The sequence below is a fragment of the Patiria miniata genome, unplaced genomic scaffold, assembly GCF_015706575.1.
Source record: "Patiria miniata isolate m_02_andy unplaced genomic scaffold, ASM1570657v1 HiC_scaffold_1, whole genome shotgun sequence".
Lineage (NCBI taxonomy): Eukaryota > Metazoa > Echinodermata > Asteroidea > Valvatida > Asterinidae > Patiria > Patiria miniata.
Genome location: NW_024037047.1, coordinates 9552411 through 9570649, shown reverse-complemented (window position 1 = coordinate 9570649; position 18239 = coordinate 9552411). Strand labels below are relative to the sequence as shown.

General features: G+C 39.6%; 2 protein-coding genes across 2 annotated transcripts; one reads left to right on the top strand and one right to left on the bottom strand.

The window, feature by feature from the left end:
- Nucleotides 1-654: 654 nt before the first annotated feature.
- Nucleotides 655-3755, bottom strand: LOC119722629 (heparan sulfate glucosamine 3-O-sulfotransferase 5-like). Its single transcript, XM_038192833.1, has 2 exons — nt 3596-3755; nt 655-2823 (listed from the first exon to the last, which is right to left on the bottom strand). The coding sequence occupies exon 2, from the start codon at nt 2805-2807 to the stop codon at nt 1191-1193; it is 1617 nt and encodes a 538-aa protein (XP_038048761.1). The 5' UTR covers nt 2808-2823; nt 3596-3755; the 3' UTR covers nt 655-1190.
- A 2501-nt stretch (nt 3756-6256) lies between these two features.
- LOC119722619 (tRNA (guanine(26)-N(2))-dimethyltransferase-like) lies at nt 6257-15053 on the top strand. Its single transcript, XM_038192820.1, has 14 exons — nt 6257-6350; nt 6891-7163; nt 7270-7325; nt 7564-7682; nt 8477-8664; nt 9446-9671; nt 9992-10140; nt 10834-10923; nt 11265-11337; nt 11783-11917; nt 12716-12910; nt 13276-13355; nt 13808-13927; nt 14777-15053. The coding sequence occupies exons 1-14, from the start codon at nt 6301-6303 to the stop codon at nt 14865-14867; spliced, it is 1845 nt and encodes a 614-aa protein (XP_038048748.1). The 5' UTR covers nt 6257-6300; the 3' UTR covers nt 14868-15053.
- Nucleotides 15054-18239: the final 3186 nt, after the last annotated feature.

Genomic DNA, 18239 nt, shown 5'->3' with positions numbered 1-18239 from the left:
ATAGAGATATCATCAGCTTTATAGGTGTAATCTACTATCTGTAATTTTTACGGTTTGTAACGTACAACTTTTGCAAACGTGAACAAAACAAAACTACCTAATTATTATGAAATACCATAATAGTGTCGAGCGTCCTGTGAAATCATGGCACCACAAATTTCCATATTCATGAGCAAAAGTGTGATGTCATTTTAGGTCGTAATCTCAATGTTGCAGTTATCTTAGCAGCAAAAGTTGCCGGCGAGAAGCATTGATATTCTGCTGTCTTTAATGTTCTGTTGTGTGGTGATTCGCTGTGAGCAGACTTTTCTCACAAATGCTTCCAATTAACACATTTTTGGGTTCACTATTTGAACAGAAAACCCTAAACTCAACAGTGTCGTCCTGAAATGACATCACAGCAACAGCGCCCTCAGTTGTACGGAAAAGAACAGAACATTTTAAATGTTTCAAAAGTGCACTTTTTAATATAATTAACCAAAAAGGGATGTCAAACAGTTTGCATAAAACAGCAGAAAATATGTTCCTAAGAAAAGTGTTGTCATGAACCCTTTAAATACATGTAATGGAGATTTACGGTAATCAAACTTACAATAGAAACCATGGTCTCAATTTTTGGTCTCGTGAAACTAAGAACGACAATCGAAAAAGGAGTTCTTGATATTCTCAAAATGATATGTCTTTATATCTCTTTCAAAATAACGGATAATAGAAAAATAGAAATCGTTGGTGTTTCTTCATTTTAAATTTAATAAAATACATTGTTTCCATGTCTAAATCAGACAACGTTAGACATCTATGTTCAAGAAACTTTTAAGATACAAATCAACATCGAGGAAATAAATACGAAATGAAGTTGCTCTTTCAGTTGAACTCTGCATTATTAAGTGCCACATTGTGATTACAAAACAACTTGTCTCGCTGGATATAGGTCTCATAACGAGGGTTGCCCGCCCTCGTATCCCAAAAGGGCATTCAAGGATTTTATTTTCTCATCACAGGCAAATGTTTCACTGTTTCCCCGACAGGAAACTTCTTCGGTCAGCCATTATCTTTTCTGTAAACCTCTCTTTATGAAAATAATATTCAGTAACGTGCAATAATGATAATTAATGGAACTTCAAAACCAAATAAAATGAACAAGAAAGAACAAAATTGAACAATTTTCCTTTCAATGGTGGACGCTCTGTTCAGAGATTTGTCCAGGAAAAGTTCATCTGCGTAAGTTGTGCAAACTCCTGGTTATAGGGCCGGAAGAAATCCCTGAGTTGTTGGATGACGTCGGGACCGAGGTCTGCTTTAGGTAGAAACCCAGGGGTACTTGGGTGTGGGCAACCAGACCGCATACAAGGCGCCTGTCTCTTCTCATCGTAGTAGAACATGCTCCTCTTGTAAAATGACTCCAGACCCAGAAACTTCTCCAAGTTCTTGAGTTCACCGTACAGGTCTTTATCCACGCGCTCATGACTCAATATATAGAATCGATCTCTCGGAAAGCTCTGCAACCACCTCTTGAAATGCATGGAGTAGACACTTTCTCTTGTCAATCCTTTGGACATATCTACCTCACCATAACGACTGAAAATCCTTTCCACGAAGTGTTTGGCTTGTGTGGCAGGCGTTTCTCCTCTGGCCATGGAGGGGTTGCGATTGAGCTTCAACTCATATTCGTGTCTGAAGTCCGATATGGTTCTCTCCACGGGATCCCGCACGCATACCACGAACTTGACATTGGGCGGTAGATCCTTCAACATCCTCTTCGGTACATTCTGGAAGATGAAATATGACGGTGATTTCTCAAACTGAAGCATGTTTCGTGAGCTAAACCCCATCCTAGATCGGTAGTAGTCTATGCCTCTTTCGTAGTCAATACTGAAGTAATGTATTTCTTCCAGTAATGCGCGAGCAATCTGTGGATGCTGCACAAGGTAGTACAAAAACGCTGTCGTGCCGCCTTTTTTTACTCCAAGGCAAATGACTGTAGGTAAGCGTTGTTCATAGCCCAGTTTGCGCATGCCGGCTCTGAGCACGGCCCATTTCTTTTGATCATTTAAGTTTGGCCAAATAACTGTAGCCTTCTGCTTGTCATATTTCAGTCCTGTAATGTTCGCGAAGGATGCCTTAACATCTGGGGACATAAACCTGAGTGCATTTCCCAACAGTTGGGATGAGGTGATGGAGTACCGTCCGCCAGTACGAAGAGGGTTAGGCAGAGCAACTGGTTTAGTTTTAGGGATGTAAAGCCTAACTGGTGGGCTTTCCTTGACGATCACTTTCTCGTCCTTGACGATCGCTGTATCATCCTTGACGATTGCCGTGTTATCCTTGGCGATGGCTGTTTCATCCTTGACGCTCCCGATCACTTTCTCGTCCTTGACGATCGCTGTTTCGTCCTCCACGTTCTCGTTGATGATAGCCTCCTCGGCTCGGTCATTCTTCTCGTCTGTTTCTGAATCAAGACCAGGTATCTTCTCATCGTGATTTACGTGCTTTGCCTCGTAAATCGTCCAAACAGACTTGCCACCTGTCTCTTCTATTTCTGCATCAGCTGCAGAAATCTTTTCACTGGGGTTATCCCGGTCGGATCCAGCGGAACCTATGTCGCTTTCTTTCTCGTAGCGGCTTTTTATTTTGGCAACATCAAAACGGCTGACTGGGGCCACGCCTCCCCATCTCTGATATACAAACCATTGGTCTGGTTCGAATACAACCAGTAAATGACCGAGTGTGAAGGATGCTAGACACAGTAAGAATACAGCTCCCTTGGTCTTCAGATTGATTGAAGACATGGTGAAGGTGATTCTCATCAAAGATTGGCACAACCTGGAAGAGCAATTTCATATCATTTCAATATGATTTTCAGATGTTATTTTCATTTTATTTTCCCTAGGGCTTACTATAAATTGGTTTGTAAAGCGGCTGCGGTGTTTGCCCAAAGACATCAGCCCAGCTTGAAGTTGAGGTGTGGCTTTGTGAATGTCCGCTTTGATGTTCGATTTTTGAATGTAGTCCTCTACTGTACTGTACAAAAAACACACTGAAGTTGATCTTATCAACTTGAATGTTTCCTGAAAGTCACCTCTAAAACTGCCTTAATAAAATAAAGTGGCAAACAGCAATAGAAAGAGGCGAATTCTGGTACAATCATGTATGCAGGTGCGGACAAATCCATACGACGATGTTATTTATTAAAGGCCAAACGAAGAAATTTGTGATTATTACAAAGAGTCGTCGTTACGTAATGATCAGTATCTGCAGCCCTACCAATGTACACGAACATGTATTCAACATATAGACTACAGGGCGAGTACAAAAAAAGAAACCCAAAATGGCTGGACCAATTTTTGAATGAAGTGCTTCAAAATGTCCGTAACTTGAAACGTACATGAGTGATTTGAATGATTCTTGTAGTTGTACTAAAAGAAATCTTAATGACTGTGCTTTCTTATCCTAGATTTCAAAAGTGCTACAGGCAGACAGGCAAAACTTCATTCAAAAATTGGTCCTGCCATTTGGGTTTCGGGTTTTTATAGTCACCCTGTGTTATAACGTTTATCGGGTAGCAATACATGGCAACAACCATGAGCAAGCTTACCTGTGTCAAGGTATAAACAAGTTGACAAACAGAACGCACTCTAGAAAGTACCAAGAATCATTCCTTCATCTATGTAAGAAGTATACATGTAGCTGGCTGCGTGTTGATTAATGAGCAGGTACGGACAGCCGCTGTACATGGTCCGGCACTAGGCTACTGTTGTAGTTGTGCGTCACCTGAGCATCCTCCGTGGTCGGAGCTTAACACTCAGGGCCGATTAACCATTCTAACAAACAACATCAATAAGTTAAGTAAAGGATAATGCCCGAGGTACGCGACATTCGTGGGTAAGAATGGCCCGAGGGCGAAGCCCGAGGGCCATTCTTACCCACGAATGTCTTCTTACACTCTCTTTGGGGACGAAAACTCAAGAATAAAATGTTGCATTCGATTGAAATTGCGTGCAATAATTGGCCACGATATTTGACATGAGATGGTATAATCGACTGGAACCGTGGAAGAAAAAAAGCATACAATGACAATAATTAACCAACGGCCAACAGTGTGCTTAAGGACGCTCCTTACTTTTTGCTACTCTCTTATATCTTAATCAAGATCAGTTTGCGGTAGCACCATGTGAATAAATCTCTTTTGTGAGTACAATATTGTGTGGTTCTGAAAAGAACCTTATTTCTTCTTATTTCTTCCTGAAGAGGGCGCCCTACACAAACACTGTTAAGCACCGTAAAAGTTCTGTCAATGCGAATCACAATCTGCCAATCAAGCAAAAATACAACACTCTTTGTGGAGACGATAACTCAAGAACAACATATTGCATTGAATTGAAATTGCCAACGATTATTAACCATAACATTTGACACAACCTGTTTGAAAATTGACGTGAACCGTGAAAGAAAACATTTAATATGATTTAAAGAAAATAGGCCTAAGCGTTTTTATTATAAAAACTCATTCCGAATGTTAGTCTCTTTTGACACTCTTTGTGGAAACGATTACTCAAGAACAAAATATCGCATTGGATTGAAAATAAGTCCAATTTATTGACCATGAAAGGTGACCCATCCAGTCAAATTGACGTGAACCGTGGAAGAATACATTTAATACGATTTAAAGAAAATAGGCCTGAGCGGTTTTAATCACGAAAAATTAATTCCGAATGTTAGTCTCTTCTTAGACTTACACCTTTTTTTTTTGGAGACGATAACTCAAGAATTAAATACTGCATTTCGTTGAAATTGCGTCCAATAATTGGCCACGATATTTGGGTAGTATCGAAAACGAAGACCCCGAAAACGAAGAACGAAGACCCATGACCAAAACGAAGACCCACTCGAAAACAAAGACCCATTCGAAAACGAAGATCCACCCGAAAACAAGCACCCACCCAAAAACAAATTCAGACCCGAAAAAACAAAGACCCACTCGAAAACGAAGACCCACTCGAAACATTCACGAGTAGAATTAAAATATCTTGAAAGGACTCAAAAAAGGAAGTTTGTGCATTTTGTCAACCTAGTTAATTCAATGTGACGTCATAGACGCTTGGCCATTCATATTGCAGTATGCTAATGAGCGGACTCTATTTGACAACGGACAGCTTTTGGCACTACACCTGTCGGTACACCCAGAAATGATCTGTGCAGTGTACTCGTAGTGTAAAGATATACGCCGCATGTTTTAAAATATTAACCCATCTTCATGAAGGGGGGCAGCATGACCTACACAAATGTGTACATTATAGAATTATTGTTGTTACTCATGAGCTGAAATTTGTTCCACTGTTTGTTTTTATTTCGGATGTCAGAAAACATATGCTTAAATAAACTACGTTGACAAAAATTAACATACATGTACTTCCTTTTTTGGAGTCATTATTTATTTTTTAAAGATGTTTTATTTCTACTCATGAATCGTTTTGGAGTGGGTCTTTGTTTTAGAGTCGGTCTTTGTTTTGGAGTGGGTCTTTGTTTTGGAGTGGGTCTTTGTTTTGGAGTGGGTCTTTGTTTTGGAGTGGGTCTTTGTTTTGGAGTGGGTCTTTGTTTTAGAGTGGGTCTTTGTTTTGGAGTGGGTCTTTGTTTTGGAGTGGGTCTTTGTTTTGGAGTGGGTCTTTGTTTTGGAGTGGGTCTTTGTTTTGGAGTGGGTCTTTGTTTTGGAGTGGGTCTTTGTTTTAGAGTGGGTCTTTGTTTTGGAGTGGGTCTTTGTTTTGGAGTGGGTCTTTGTTTTGGAGTGGGTCTTTGTTTTGGAGTGGGTCTTTGTTTTGGAGTGGGTCTTTGTTTTGGAGTGGGTCTTTGTTTTGGAGTGGGTCTTTGTTTTGGAGTGGGTCTTTGTTTTGGAGTGGGTCTTTGTTTTGGAGTGGGTCTTTGTTTTGGAGTGGGTCTTTGTTTTGGAGTGGGTCTTTGTTTTGGAGTGGGTCTTTGTTTTAGAGTGGGTCTTTGTTTTGGAGTGGGTCTTTGTTTTGGAGTGGGTCTTCGTTTTCGAGTGGGTCTTGGGTCTTCGGTCTTCGTTTTAGGGGTCTTCGTTTTCGATGCTACCCGATATTTGACACAAGATGGTAGAATGTCGACTGGAACCGTGGAAGAAAAAGTATATTTAAAGACAATAATTAACCATGGAGAAATAAAACACAATTTAACCAACGGCCAACAACTGTGTGTGTACTGTTCAACACTAGCACTACGCAAACGAGATTGTACATGTACTTGACACCGTTAATTGTGAAGAGCGCCACCTGTTGTTTGATTATCATGACTATAGCTCTGCATATGTCACTGCATGTGTACACATCGCTCGATGGGTAAGTTTTAGACTTAATTTATTTCTCAAGTTTCAATTTACTTCCCTTCCCTTCTCCAAACTGAAAAGATTTCCATATCTGGACAAATTGACGGCTCAACTATTAGAATACACAGAGCACACATGGACATTATGGAATAGCAACCCACCATGCCCATTCTCTCTCCACCGTGACATTGATTATTTGATAGACGGACACAACCTAGCCCCACTAGTGTGGCCGCGGTATGCTGTGCTGAACCTCTGAGGTTCAGCGCAGCATACCGCGGCCACACTAGTGGGGCTAGACACAACCTATCGTGTTTATTACAAATCACAATTTGCAAATTATGAGCCTATCAAATGTTTAGAATTAGAAGTCCCTGTGTGCACGCAAGGCCTTCCAATTCTAAAAGTAAGCACCTTGCGTCCAAATTTGGCGCTCTATAAATCCAGTCATTATTATTACTATTAGAATTATGACCAGATATATAAAAAAAATGTTTGTTCTAGGCCCAGTTCTTTTTACTAGCTATAATAACTTCTTACTTTTCAATTGCAGCCTAAAATCAAACACAAGTCAACTTGGACTGGAGATGGATCTTCATGTGGATGCACAAACCTCTCCGCAAACCACAGGGTCTGAGTCCGTTAATACAGACAGTATGGACATGGAACATGGAAAAAGCCCAGACAAGGAGGCTACTAGTAAGAGTGCCACAGAAACCAGGGGTGCTACACCTGAAACAATACGGGAAGGCCAGGCTACGATCATCTTCCCCTCATTGAATGAGGTGTTCTACAATCCTGTTCAGCAATTCAACCGAGACCTGACGTAAGTTGAGTACACTACACACTCAAGATGTGCACACAGCCAATCAAGGCTTATTGCTGTTCATTTCTGTTACATTCATGCTGTGTCTATGTTTTCAATTTTACAGTATTGCTGTTATTAGTGTACACGCTGAGCTACAACTTGCTGCCAAAGGATTGAAAGGTACAATCTTGGATTTCATTGATCATTTTCTTTTGTGTGTATGTGGAAGAGGAATCCAACAGAATTCATGTTGTTCAATAACAACATTTTGTTTTTCACCGCTGGGGTTGTAGTTCTGCATGGATGGATTCAACAACCCTTGCTTAGCAAACTTTGTTAGTGGCTTTTTATTAATTTCCTTACGGAAATAGGAATTTCATAAATTCAAAGTAAGAAGGACAACTTGTTTACTTTTCAGTTTCATATGAGCCCAGAAATAAAGAGCCTGACACAGCCCACAATGGTGCAACGTCAACAGAAGGAAGCAACGACCCTAGCGTGGCAACAGACACCTACCATCCTGGTGAATATTGCCAGGTAAATTAGACTGGTAGAGGATACCTATCCAGTACAAAGTGTCTTGATAATGTGCAGATATTGTGAACTAATTTTGCATGCACAAATTTTGTTCAAAATTTCAAACACTCCATATTCCGATTAAATAGTAAATTGTGCGAGAAACAACTTTCTGTTTCTAAGTCTACACATTTCATTGTTGAACATGTGATGCATTGTTAGTCTCTGTATTGCTCTCAGTGAAATGGACTTATATTTTGTACTTTTTGTAAGGCTGCAAACAGTAGGGCCAAAAAAAATAATAGTTCTGCTTCCGGTTACCCTTCCTGCCCTATTCTGACAGCCCCTACCCATTTTTTTTTTTTTTGGGGGGGGGGGGGGGAAATGAGGAAAAAACCCAGAAACCATCAATTACCTATTACACTTGACTCCACACAGACACCTCCATATGATAGTACACAAAAAACAATTGCTAAAAAACTTCCCTATCTACCAACCCTATCTTCAAATATGTGATCGGAAGCAGAAGTATATTTTTTTGGCCCAAACTTATTAGCTAATATTCAGTCAAATTATGAGTCTGTGACAAATGTCAAGCTGTAGTTGAATCTTGAACTCACTTGCGCTACTCAGAATTCAAGTGTGTATTATCTGTCAAATCTGAACCATATGAGGGATGTTTCCATAGACTGCCTTACACACTGCTTTAGATGCCTCTTTCTTATATTCCTTGCATTTAACCACTCTTACTACTCATGGGGTTTAATTTAGACAGCAATATAATTCTTTTGTTTAAAAAAACCCTTGAATTTCAGGAAGGCCTGTGTGTTCTGGAGGGTTTGTCTGCCACCGGGCTGAGAGGTGTACGATACGCCAAGGAGATCCCGGGACTCAAAAACATTGTGGCCAACGACTGGAATGTCGAAGCATTCAAAGCAATTGAACGGAATATACAACACAACGGAGTAGAACACCTTGTCACTGCAAGCCATGCTGATGCATCGTAAGAGTTCATTGATATCCAGTCACTAGACAGGGTTAGGGAGATTTTCAAAGATACACTTTGTGAAGTGAAATTTCCCCAAGAAGTTGTTTTGAACAAAACCTGAGGTTTTAACTTGAGGTTGTCATCAATTGGCTCTGACTGTCATTTCATGATGGTCAGAGCATAGCAACCAAAATTTGAGCAGTTTATCTTCTTGTTTCAAAGGGTGAAAAAAGATACAACCAGAAAGCACTCAGAGAGCACAAACCTCCGCCAAGGCTGAACATTTCCCTGCCGTATTGTCAGTACACCCAAAAGAAATAATTGCATAAATGGTGAAGAATCCTTAAAACAAATCCTGCATCCAGACCCAGATCCAGATCACTTCCAAAATCTAATCGATTTGTGCGTGTACCAAGGACCACCGCTAAAAAATATCATGCAAATCCATCCATAATGTTTTGAGTTATCTTTTTGACAGACAAACCAACCAACCAACAAACTAACCAAATCCGATGAAAACATAACCTCCTTGGCAGAGGTAATAAATGTCCCAATAAAATGACCTAACACAATCACTTTTTAGCCGTCGCATGCAGCATGTCAAATTCCTTCACTAACTTGGAAAGAACTTGCAGCACTAATTCGACTGAGCACAGCTATTTTTACTCAGAAAAATGGGACTTGTAAACATCCAGTGCCCAAACATTATTTCACCCTCTCTGTGTAAATGTTCTACAACTTTTGGTAACATTCAGTAGACTTTATAAGAATTTCAGCTCATAATGTTTCCTGACAGGCTTCTCATGAATCAATATCGGCTGAGTGACCGTGTGGACGTTGTGGATTTAGACCCTTACGGCAGCCCAGCTAAGTTTCTGAACGGTTCAATGCAAGCTGTGAAGGACGGTGGGATTCTCTGTGTGACCTGTACAGACATGGCCGTGCTGTGTGGTAATCGTAGTGAAGCTTGCTATGCCAAATATGGAGCTATGTCACTCAGGACAAAATACTGCCAAGAAATGGTAAAAAAACTTTCTTCAGAATCATGTGAATATAAAATATTTTTAGTAATTTGTGAAAACTTTTAGTTATCAAACAGAGGTGTTATTATTTGGGGTTGGGTAGGGGTGGGGATTAGCATAGGCCCCCTACTTAAGCTTAAGGCTTGTTCCCCATGCCCTATCCACCCCTGGTGTTCCCCAACTCAGTAGTGAAGCTTTAGTATAGTCAAGTTGGACGTAAAACACAGCCCTAGTAAAGCCACTGTTTTCTCTGAATACATGTTGATATTTTTCCTGCCTCTAACCCCTGAATCTGTATTGTATAACCTTTATCTTGGCAGGCCTTACGTATTGTTCTGCATTCCATAGAGACCCATGCTAATCTGCATCATCGATATATTGAACCTCTCCTATCTGTCAGCATTGACTTCTACATCCGACTCTTTGTACGAGTGCATACCAGCCAGTCAAAGGTCAAGCACTCGGCTGCGTGAGTTGCATTCCCTGTCAATTTCTTATCACTATAATGAGTCAGTGATGACGTTCTTAATTCTTTTGCTACCAGAGTTGTAATGAAGTCAACCACAAGTCAATTGGGAATCGAGTTACGTCTGTCGGAAGTCCATCAATACATACTGACCTGTGATTGACTTGTGATTGACTTGTGATTGACTTGTGATGACTTGTGATTGACTTGTGACTGACTTGTAATGGACTGGTGACTGCCTTGTGATTGACTTGTGACTGATTTGTGATTGACTTGTGATTGACTTATGATAACTTGTGGTTGACTTGTGATAGACTTAATTTCAACACTTTATTCATCCATTCATTCCTGACCATTTTTTTGGGACCAACGTTTAAACTATGGCCCATGGCTTTTACTCAAAGCAATGTCGCTTTCCGTAAAACTACCTCAAGGAGCCCAGTCAATCATCATTGTGCAAGGTATGCCCTTTGGTGCTAAAAACTATCTTGTAAATGGAAAGCCACTTAAAGGGGCTCATAACGAAAGCTGAAGGGATGTTTTGATGGTGTGGTTTTTTTGCACCAGAAAGCAAAAGGATTTCTCTTTCAGTGCCACAGTGTGATGAAACAAAGTAAAAAAAAAAATGCAAGTTGTGGTTGTCCTTTGGGATTTGACTGCAATGTTTGAAACTGTTGTTGACCTTTTTTTTGATAGTAAGAAAGCTCTGGTGTATCACTGTGAGGGATGCGATAACTTCCATCTTCAGAGAATGGGCCGAGTGATTCCAATTGGGACAGATGCCAAGTAAGTAGGCTTACAGGGAACACTTTGAGTTTCCTTACCTCACAATTAATTATAACTTGTCAACAACAGAAGACAAAGTCAGAGACCCAATGTGTGATTTCCTTGCCTCACAGTTCAATTCATTTTAAATTGTCAGCAACAGAACACATAGTCTGGAGACCCAATGTTTGATTTTTTTATTGATTTATAAAATTGTGTCGGGATTTGGGGCATTTCCCCTCCCAATCTTCCCAAATTAGTACCAAATGGGCCAATCAAGGGTCGAGATCCTCTCTGTAACTTGAAGTACCATAGTTTAGGAGGTTCTTTATCTGAATCAGCTGAATTCTTTTTTTTTTCAGGAACTTTAAGTACAAGAATACGTATGGACCACCCGTCGGCACAAAATGTGAAAACTGCAACTCCAGGTTCTTAGTAAGTATTCCATCGTGGAAGGAATTCTAAGTGACTTCACAATGTCTCCAGAATTACTTCAGTCATTATATGGCCAACAAATAAGTTTGTATTATTTTATACCTTTCTTCCTGATCCCCTTGTGGTTTAGATCAGAGTCCGAAGCCCAAACAGTGCCCCAAAAATTGGACCTAAATGCTCTGGAGTCAAACATTAATCTTAAAAAAAAAGAAAATTAGATCTGAGTTCAGACTTGACTTGATTTGATTTGAATAGACGTATTTTAGGTTATTTTTTTGTTGGGGGGGGGGGGGGGGGGGGGGGGGAAGGGGAAGGGGGGTCTAAAACATATGCCCAGACTTGACAAGGTGAGATGTGAGTCTAAGACCATTAAGACATCAAAAAGTAAACTGGAATTTTCTCTTGATTTTGTCAATACTCTCAAGTTCATACTTTCTTTCTGTAGCTAGGAGGACCGCTATGGGCAGAACCAATCCATGATCCTGACTTTGTGAAGAAACTCTTGTCACACGTCAACGCCCACTCAGATCGTTTCCATACCAGCCCAAGGATGAAAAGTATCCTCACACTCGTCAGCGAGGTAGGCCATCTTAACATTGGTCCCTGGTGTAGTAGTCTCACTTGTGTGCATATTTCTTTCACCCAACCCCATCCCTGTAAACTGTGCCTTGGCAATGTCACTATTCATCTGGAAAGTCAAGCACAGCAGGTCACTAGGTATGGGATGGTAACATGCTCAAAGGAGAATACTATTTCATGTGATGAAGAGACTTGGCCCTTTGATGTCCATAGATGATTGTCCTGCTTGTCCCATGTGGCATGCCCTACCCATCTGACACACTGTGCAACAAGCTGAGCCGTTGTGAAGCAAATGATGGGCAAGGCGGTATTTGAATGATGTTGATGATGTGACAGTGACAGTCATGTTTATAAACACAATATCTTACCATTTCTGATGAAATTAGAATTTTAATGAAATTACATACGATACAACAATTATGAGTCACTACCAAAGTACTTAAAAGTGGTTTGCGATATTTTAATATTTTGCATAAGTGGTAAAGAGGTGTGCCACAAACAATGCAACATTCAGAAAACAAATAATTAAAACTGTTAAATGTTTCTTTTTCTTTAATGAAATGATATATTACATTAAAGCCTGACTATTTCTCAATCCACTCCCTTTTACCCCTTTCCATTTGGGTCCCTAGATCCAGAAATACAATCAATTAAGTGAAAGGGTGTATAATTTCATTAAAGAAAAAATCATTTAATAGTTTTGATTATTTGTTTTCTGAATGTTTCATTTTTTTGGCACACTCTGTTAATGTGCTTGTGGGCAACATTTCCAACTGCTCTCTATTTCCCCTTGATTCAGGAGCTTTTGGACTGTCCCTTCTATCACAAGTTCAGCCAGCTCTTTCATCATGTCCGCAGTGCCTGCCCGCCAATGAAGAAGTTCCGTTCTGCATTGTTGAACGCCGGCTACCAAGTGTCTTTGTCACACATCACAGCTGAAGCCGTCAAGACAAATGCTCCTCATTCTGTCATCTGGGATATTGTCAAAGAGTGGGTAAGCTTGTCAGCTTTGTGTTTATGCCTATTGGTGCTATTCCCTTGTGAACTGGTGCCTCAGTCCCATGTTCTTGTGGGTCATTTTGCGAGTCAGGGGTTCAAGTCCAGCCTGGGGTTGTCCTGGCTAGTGTTACTAAGCGAGACACTCTGTCGCTAATTGCTTCTACTCACCCAGGAGTAAATGAGTACCTTTGAGGGCAGAGAGAAATTTCATCATTGTTATCTTGCAATAAACTAAAACTTTTTTGCAGTTCTTATTTAACACTTTGAAGTTGTTCCGAGAAACCAAATGCTAATCTGTGTCTTGTGTCAAATCAGACAAATCACTTCAAATCAAATCATGTTTGTCTGATAATTTTGCAGGTGAAGCAAAATCCCACTCCAAGGAAACGGAAGCTAGAGGAGGACTGCATCAGTAATGTCATATTGAACAAAGAGGCAAGGTATGTATTAAAAGTCACCAAGAAGTCAGACACTTTTTCAGACACTGGCCAAGATGTTGACGCAATTTTCATAACTTCATTTAAGGAATGAGAAATAGGGCTTTAAAAAATCCTGAAAGTATAAGTTTTGATTCAGTCATTCTGTTGATGGAATGAGTATATTCAAATTGATAGACCTGCCAGTTTGCAGCGTCATCATGTCGAGGTAGCGGAAACAATAGCACCTCGGGTACCATAGATCCCCCTCCTCTAAATGCAAGCATCCTCCATCAATGGGTGAACCTTGGGTGAATCTGGCAGCCATTGTCCGTCCAGATTTCCTTTCGTTTTCTCACCTGCCTCCCACAATGCAACACAGTAAGTACAGAATAGCATCATTACGTCTCAGCTTTATAAGTGTCTATCATTCTTGCAGAAAAGCTTAATGGGGATTTGACTTTTTATTTGTGTAGGATCACAGTGTCATTTGATGTCAGGCAGGACGCAATGCCGATGTCACACAAACAGGGAATGACGAGATTTCCTGCCAATCCAGCACCAAACTGGGGCCCCAAGGCCAGAGCTAAACCATCGTAAGTAAACAAAGACTCTGAGCTTGAACAATAGACGATGCTTTGTTACCTTCTTACTAGAGTCAAGTGAAGAATGTCACATGCTCATTTTAGTTTATGAATGGTGTGAAGCGTGTGACATTTTTATCACCTAAATACTCAATATTCAGACTTATTTTGCAGGATCATTGCCCTGTATGCAATCCGGCCAATGATCATAAGTTCCAGTGCGTCTCAAAACTTGGAATGCCAGGAAAACGTCTTTTGAATGGTGGCCTATTATTGGCATGTTAGCCTTGCTCATAAATAGCCTGTTGATCTGGTACACGGTACCCTGTGGAGACATGTGAAGGGAACAAAAAAATAGGGAACAAAAGATTGTATACATCTCCACAGGGCAATTTCTATAGGTGAATATGTCTCCGCAAGGTTATCATGAAATAGACATGGATTTTACTCAAAAACTAGGAATTTCCAAGGTAGGTTGATCAGTTGCAAATTGAAGTATTTTATAAGTCCGAGTTTCAGCCCAGGAAAATACTTCTGGGTAAAATAGGAGAATTTTGAAACTGCACTTTCAAACTCTAAATGGTAGTAATATTTTCCAGTATATGTGTAGTTAAACAACACAAGATGCTCCGTTTTTTTATAAATTTGAAAGTAAAGGCCCTAAAAAAGTCCAATCAGGGTGTGGACAACACAAACAAAACAATCAACGTTGCCTTAGAACTTGGACAAATTACGTAAGCATACAGGGTCCGTTGATTGGTCATTAATCTGAATTTGTGAAATTCAAAATTTGGCAAAGGTTTTTTGTAAGCCTTGCTTGCAGCTAAGAATGTTTTCTTTATATTTGCTTTGAATTTGAAGGTCTTCATCAGAAACTCTGGAGGAGAAGCGAGCAAGGTTACAGGACAAGCGAGCAAAGCCCAAGGAACCAAGAACACAGACTGAGACATGACCCCGCTGGAAAACTCACTGTCTCTGAGTTTGCTGTAAATATGAACAACTATGAAATGCAATTAAAGGCAATATACAACATTTGCTTTTGCTGTAATTTTCAGAAATGAGTGGATTTGGGGGTTAGTATTTTAAAACAAATATTGTAATACTGTCTTTTTTTTCCGTTTTTGGTTGGTAGATGTTGGAAAAAACAAGAAAATCATATTCTTGTATATAATACCTGACCCCACTTAAGATGAAATGAAGCAATTTATAGACGTCAAGAATTGTTAGGTCAGGGAATCAGTCTAGCTGGCTTGTACCTGTTCACAGGTGTTTAATCAATTGCAAAGAAAATAAGGACTAACTCAATATGATTAATTTGGAGCAGTATTTGAAAGAGTCAGTTTGTCCAACGCTGGTCGGTTGACCAGCGTTTGGAAGTTGATACAACAATACAACTTTTCTTGAAAATGTCAGCACACTAAGTACCATGATTTTACAGGAGGCTTTAGACTGTCATTCACTAACAGTCCAGTATGGTTTTTTATGGGGTTTTTTTGGGGGGGGGGATGTTGCAAATGCATATTCCCTTTATCAGGAGTGGGGTATGTGTGAGTGAAAGTACAAAAACAAAATCAGGCTAGCTTTACACTCTTTGTGTGGCCAAAACAAATTGAACTTCATTTAGCAAGAGATGAGGTTTTGTGTGTTTCTCTAGTTGACTTTGAAGTCTCCTTCAGATGTATACATGTATGTCTTTTTCTTCGACCCGAAAGAGAAATTTAGGTTTCAATTTGAGGCATGTGACTAGAGTGGAATAGGAAAATGTATCGTAGCAGTTATTCATGAAAATCAGCCAAGAAATAATTGCAATACTGTGTCAAACTTTTTACAGGGAATGTACAACATTTGCTTTTGCTGCAATTTTCAGAAATAAATGGCTTTGGGGGAGTAGAATGTTATCGCAAATATTGTTAAACTGACTTGTTTCTTGTTTTGGGTTCGTAGATGCTGGAAAAACCAAGAAAAGCAATCTATTGTTTAGTCTGGTTCCCTGACCCCAACTTAGATGAAACGGAGCAATTTATAGACTTTGGGGAATTGTAAGGTCAGGGAATCAGTCTAGCATGTGTGCTCCTTAACTGGTATGTTATCGGTTGTAAAAGAATGCAGAATAACTAAATATGAAAAATTAGGAGCAGTTTTTGAAAAAAGCTATTTTTCTCCAACGCTGGTTGGCCGACCAGTGTTGGAAAAATAAAGTTTTTGGCCTCAAAATGTCAGCACACCAGGAACCACGATTTTACAGGATGCTTTAGACTGTTATTCCCTAACAATCCAGTAAGGTATTTCGTGATAACTTGATCATTTTGGTTTTTTTGACGTTTGCAAATGTTGTATCTTCCCTTTAATTTGTATGCTTGGGTCTTAGTATATCTATGACTGTCTTTATGCTGTATTTTTTTTAATAAGATATAATGCCTGTGCTATTTTCGAATTTGCTACAATACATTTTGTTTCAAGTTTTTTTCTAAAAAGTTCTTCTTTTTAATGAGACATCACATAAAATTTAATGTACAAAGGGTCAGATGTCCAAAATTTACATAAAACTATTTGTTGAAGATCATCAAAAAAAATAAATAAAATATGACAAGCAACCTGTTTTGGCTCTAAATGTTGTAATGGCAGTTTTATCCATTTTTATGCCCCGCGGCGAAGCCTAAGGGGCATACTGTTTCCGCCTTGTCCTTCCGTGGGTGGGTGGGTGGGTGGGTGGGTGGGTGGGTGGGTGGGTGGGTGGGTGGGTGGGTGGGTGGGTGGGTGGGTGTGTGTGTGTGTGTGTGTGTGTGTGTGTCCGGACAAATCTTGTCAGCGCGATAACTTGAGAAATACTTAACATATGAACTTCAAATTTGGTTTGTGGATTGTTCTTGGTAATCCTAAGAAGCCTTTCGCATTTGGGGCCAAAAGGCCAAAGGTCAAGTTCACAGTGGCTAAAACAATAGAAATCTTGTCAGCGCGATAACTTGAGAAATACTTTACATGTGAACTTCAAATTTGGTTTGTGGATTGTTCTTGGTAATCCTAAGAAGCCTTTCGCATTTGGGGCCAAAAGGCCAAAGGTCAAGTTCACAGTGGCTAAAACAATAGAAATCTTGTCAGCGCGATAACTTGAGAAATACTTTACATGTGAACTTCAAATTTGGTTTGTGGATTGTTTTTGGCAATCCTAAGAAGCCTTTCGCATTTGGGGCCAAAAGGCCAAAGGTCAAGTTCACAGTGGCTAAAACAATAGAAATCTTGTCAGCGCGATAACTTGAGAAATACTTTACATGTGAACTTCAAATTTGGTTTGTGGATTGTTTTTGGCAATCCTAAGAAGCCTTTCGCATTTGGGGCCAAAAGGCCAAAGGTCAAGTTCACAGTGGCTAAAACAATAGAAATCTTGTCAGCGCAATAACTTGAGAAATACTTTACATGTGAACTTCAAATTTGGTTTGTGGATTGTTCTTGGCAATCCTAAGAAGCCTATTGCATTTGGGGTCAAAAGGTCAAGTGTCAAGTTCACAGTGGCTAAAACAATAGAAATCTTGTCAGCGCGATAACTTGAGAAATACTTAACATATGAACTTCAAATTTGGTTTGTGGATTGTTCTTGGTAATCCTAAGAAGCCTATTGAATTTGGGGCCAAAAGGTCAAGGGTCAAGTTCACAGTGGCTAAAACAATAGAAATCTTGTATTTATTCTGAGATTATAGGGATTAGGGATTAATTCATATAAAACCTACAGAAGACACTAATGCTGTCAATGAATGTTCCATGTGACCAAGGTACATGTAAGTTGATGTTAGAGTGGTGTTATGTCATGGGAACAGTCACGGTTGCGGGGCATTTGTGTTTGTAAACACACCTGACTTGTTTTTATTGACTTGGATTAAATATTGGGAGTAATTAATTGAGCTTGTTACTGTGTTTCTTGTGGAGTGGTTAAGTTCAAGATTTTAATATGAAAAAATAATGCAGCATTTTCCATTTTATCAGAGTGATTCATTCAATTGTCTGGTAAATGTAGGTCCAATATTTAGTGCCCTCTAAATATATTGTTCGTGTACGTGCAAAGATTTGCAATGGAATAAAAAGAAAAAAGACAAGAAAATTGGGAACAAAAACAAAACTTTCTGCTGTTAAGCGGCAATTATTTGAGAAAAAAAGATACTTTATTCTAAGAATGTTTTTGCCCAAACATATCCCTCTCATTTGAATGTCATAAGATCCCCCCACCACCATGAAAAAAATCTTTGATTTTGGGAACAAAATTCATGTATCCTTAGGCAATATTTACAGTTTCATTGTTTATTTTTGAGAAAAAAAAAGTAACATAGCCGAG

Bases quoted from the DNA above. Each gene is read 5' to 3' on its own strand.
- LOC119722629 (XM_038192833.1), bottom strand. From the start codon at position 2,807: ATGAGAATCACCTTCACCATGTCTTCAATCAATCTGAAGACCAAGGGA.
- LOC119722619 (XM_038192820.1), top strand. From the start codon at position 6,301: ATGACTATAGCTCTGCATATGTCACTGCATGTGTACACATCGCTCGAT. The intron at 7,326-7,563 runs GTACAATCTTGG...TTTACTTTTCAG, and splicing joins TGCTGCCAAAGGATTGAAAG to TTTCATATGAGCCCAGAAAT. The intron at 11,918-12,715 runs GTAGGCCATCTT...CCCTTGATTCAG, and splicing joins TCCTCACACTCGTCAGCGAG to GAGCTTTTGGACTGTCCCTT.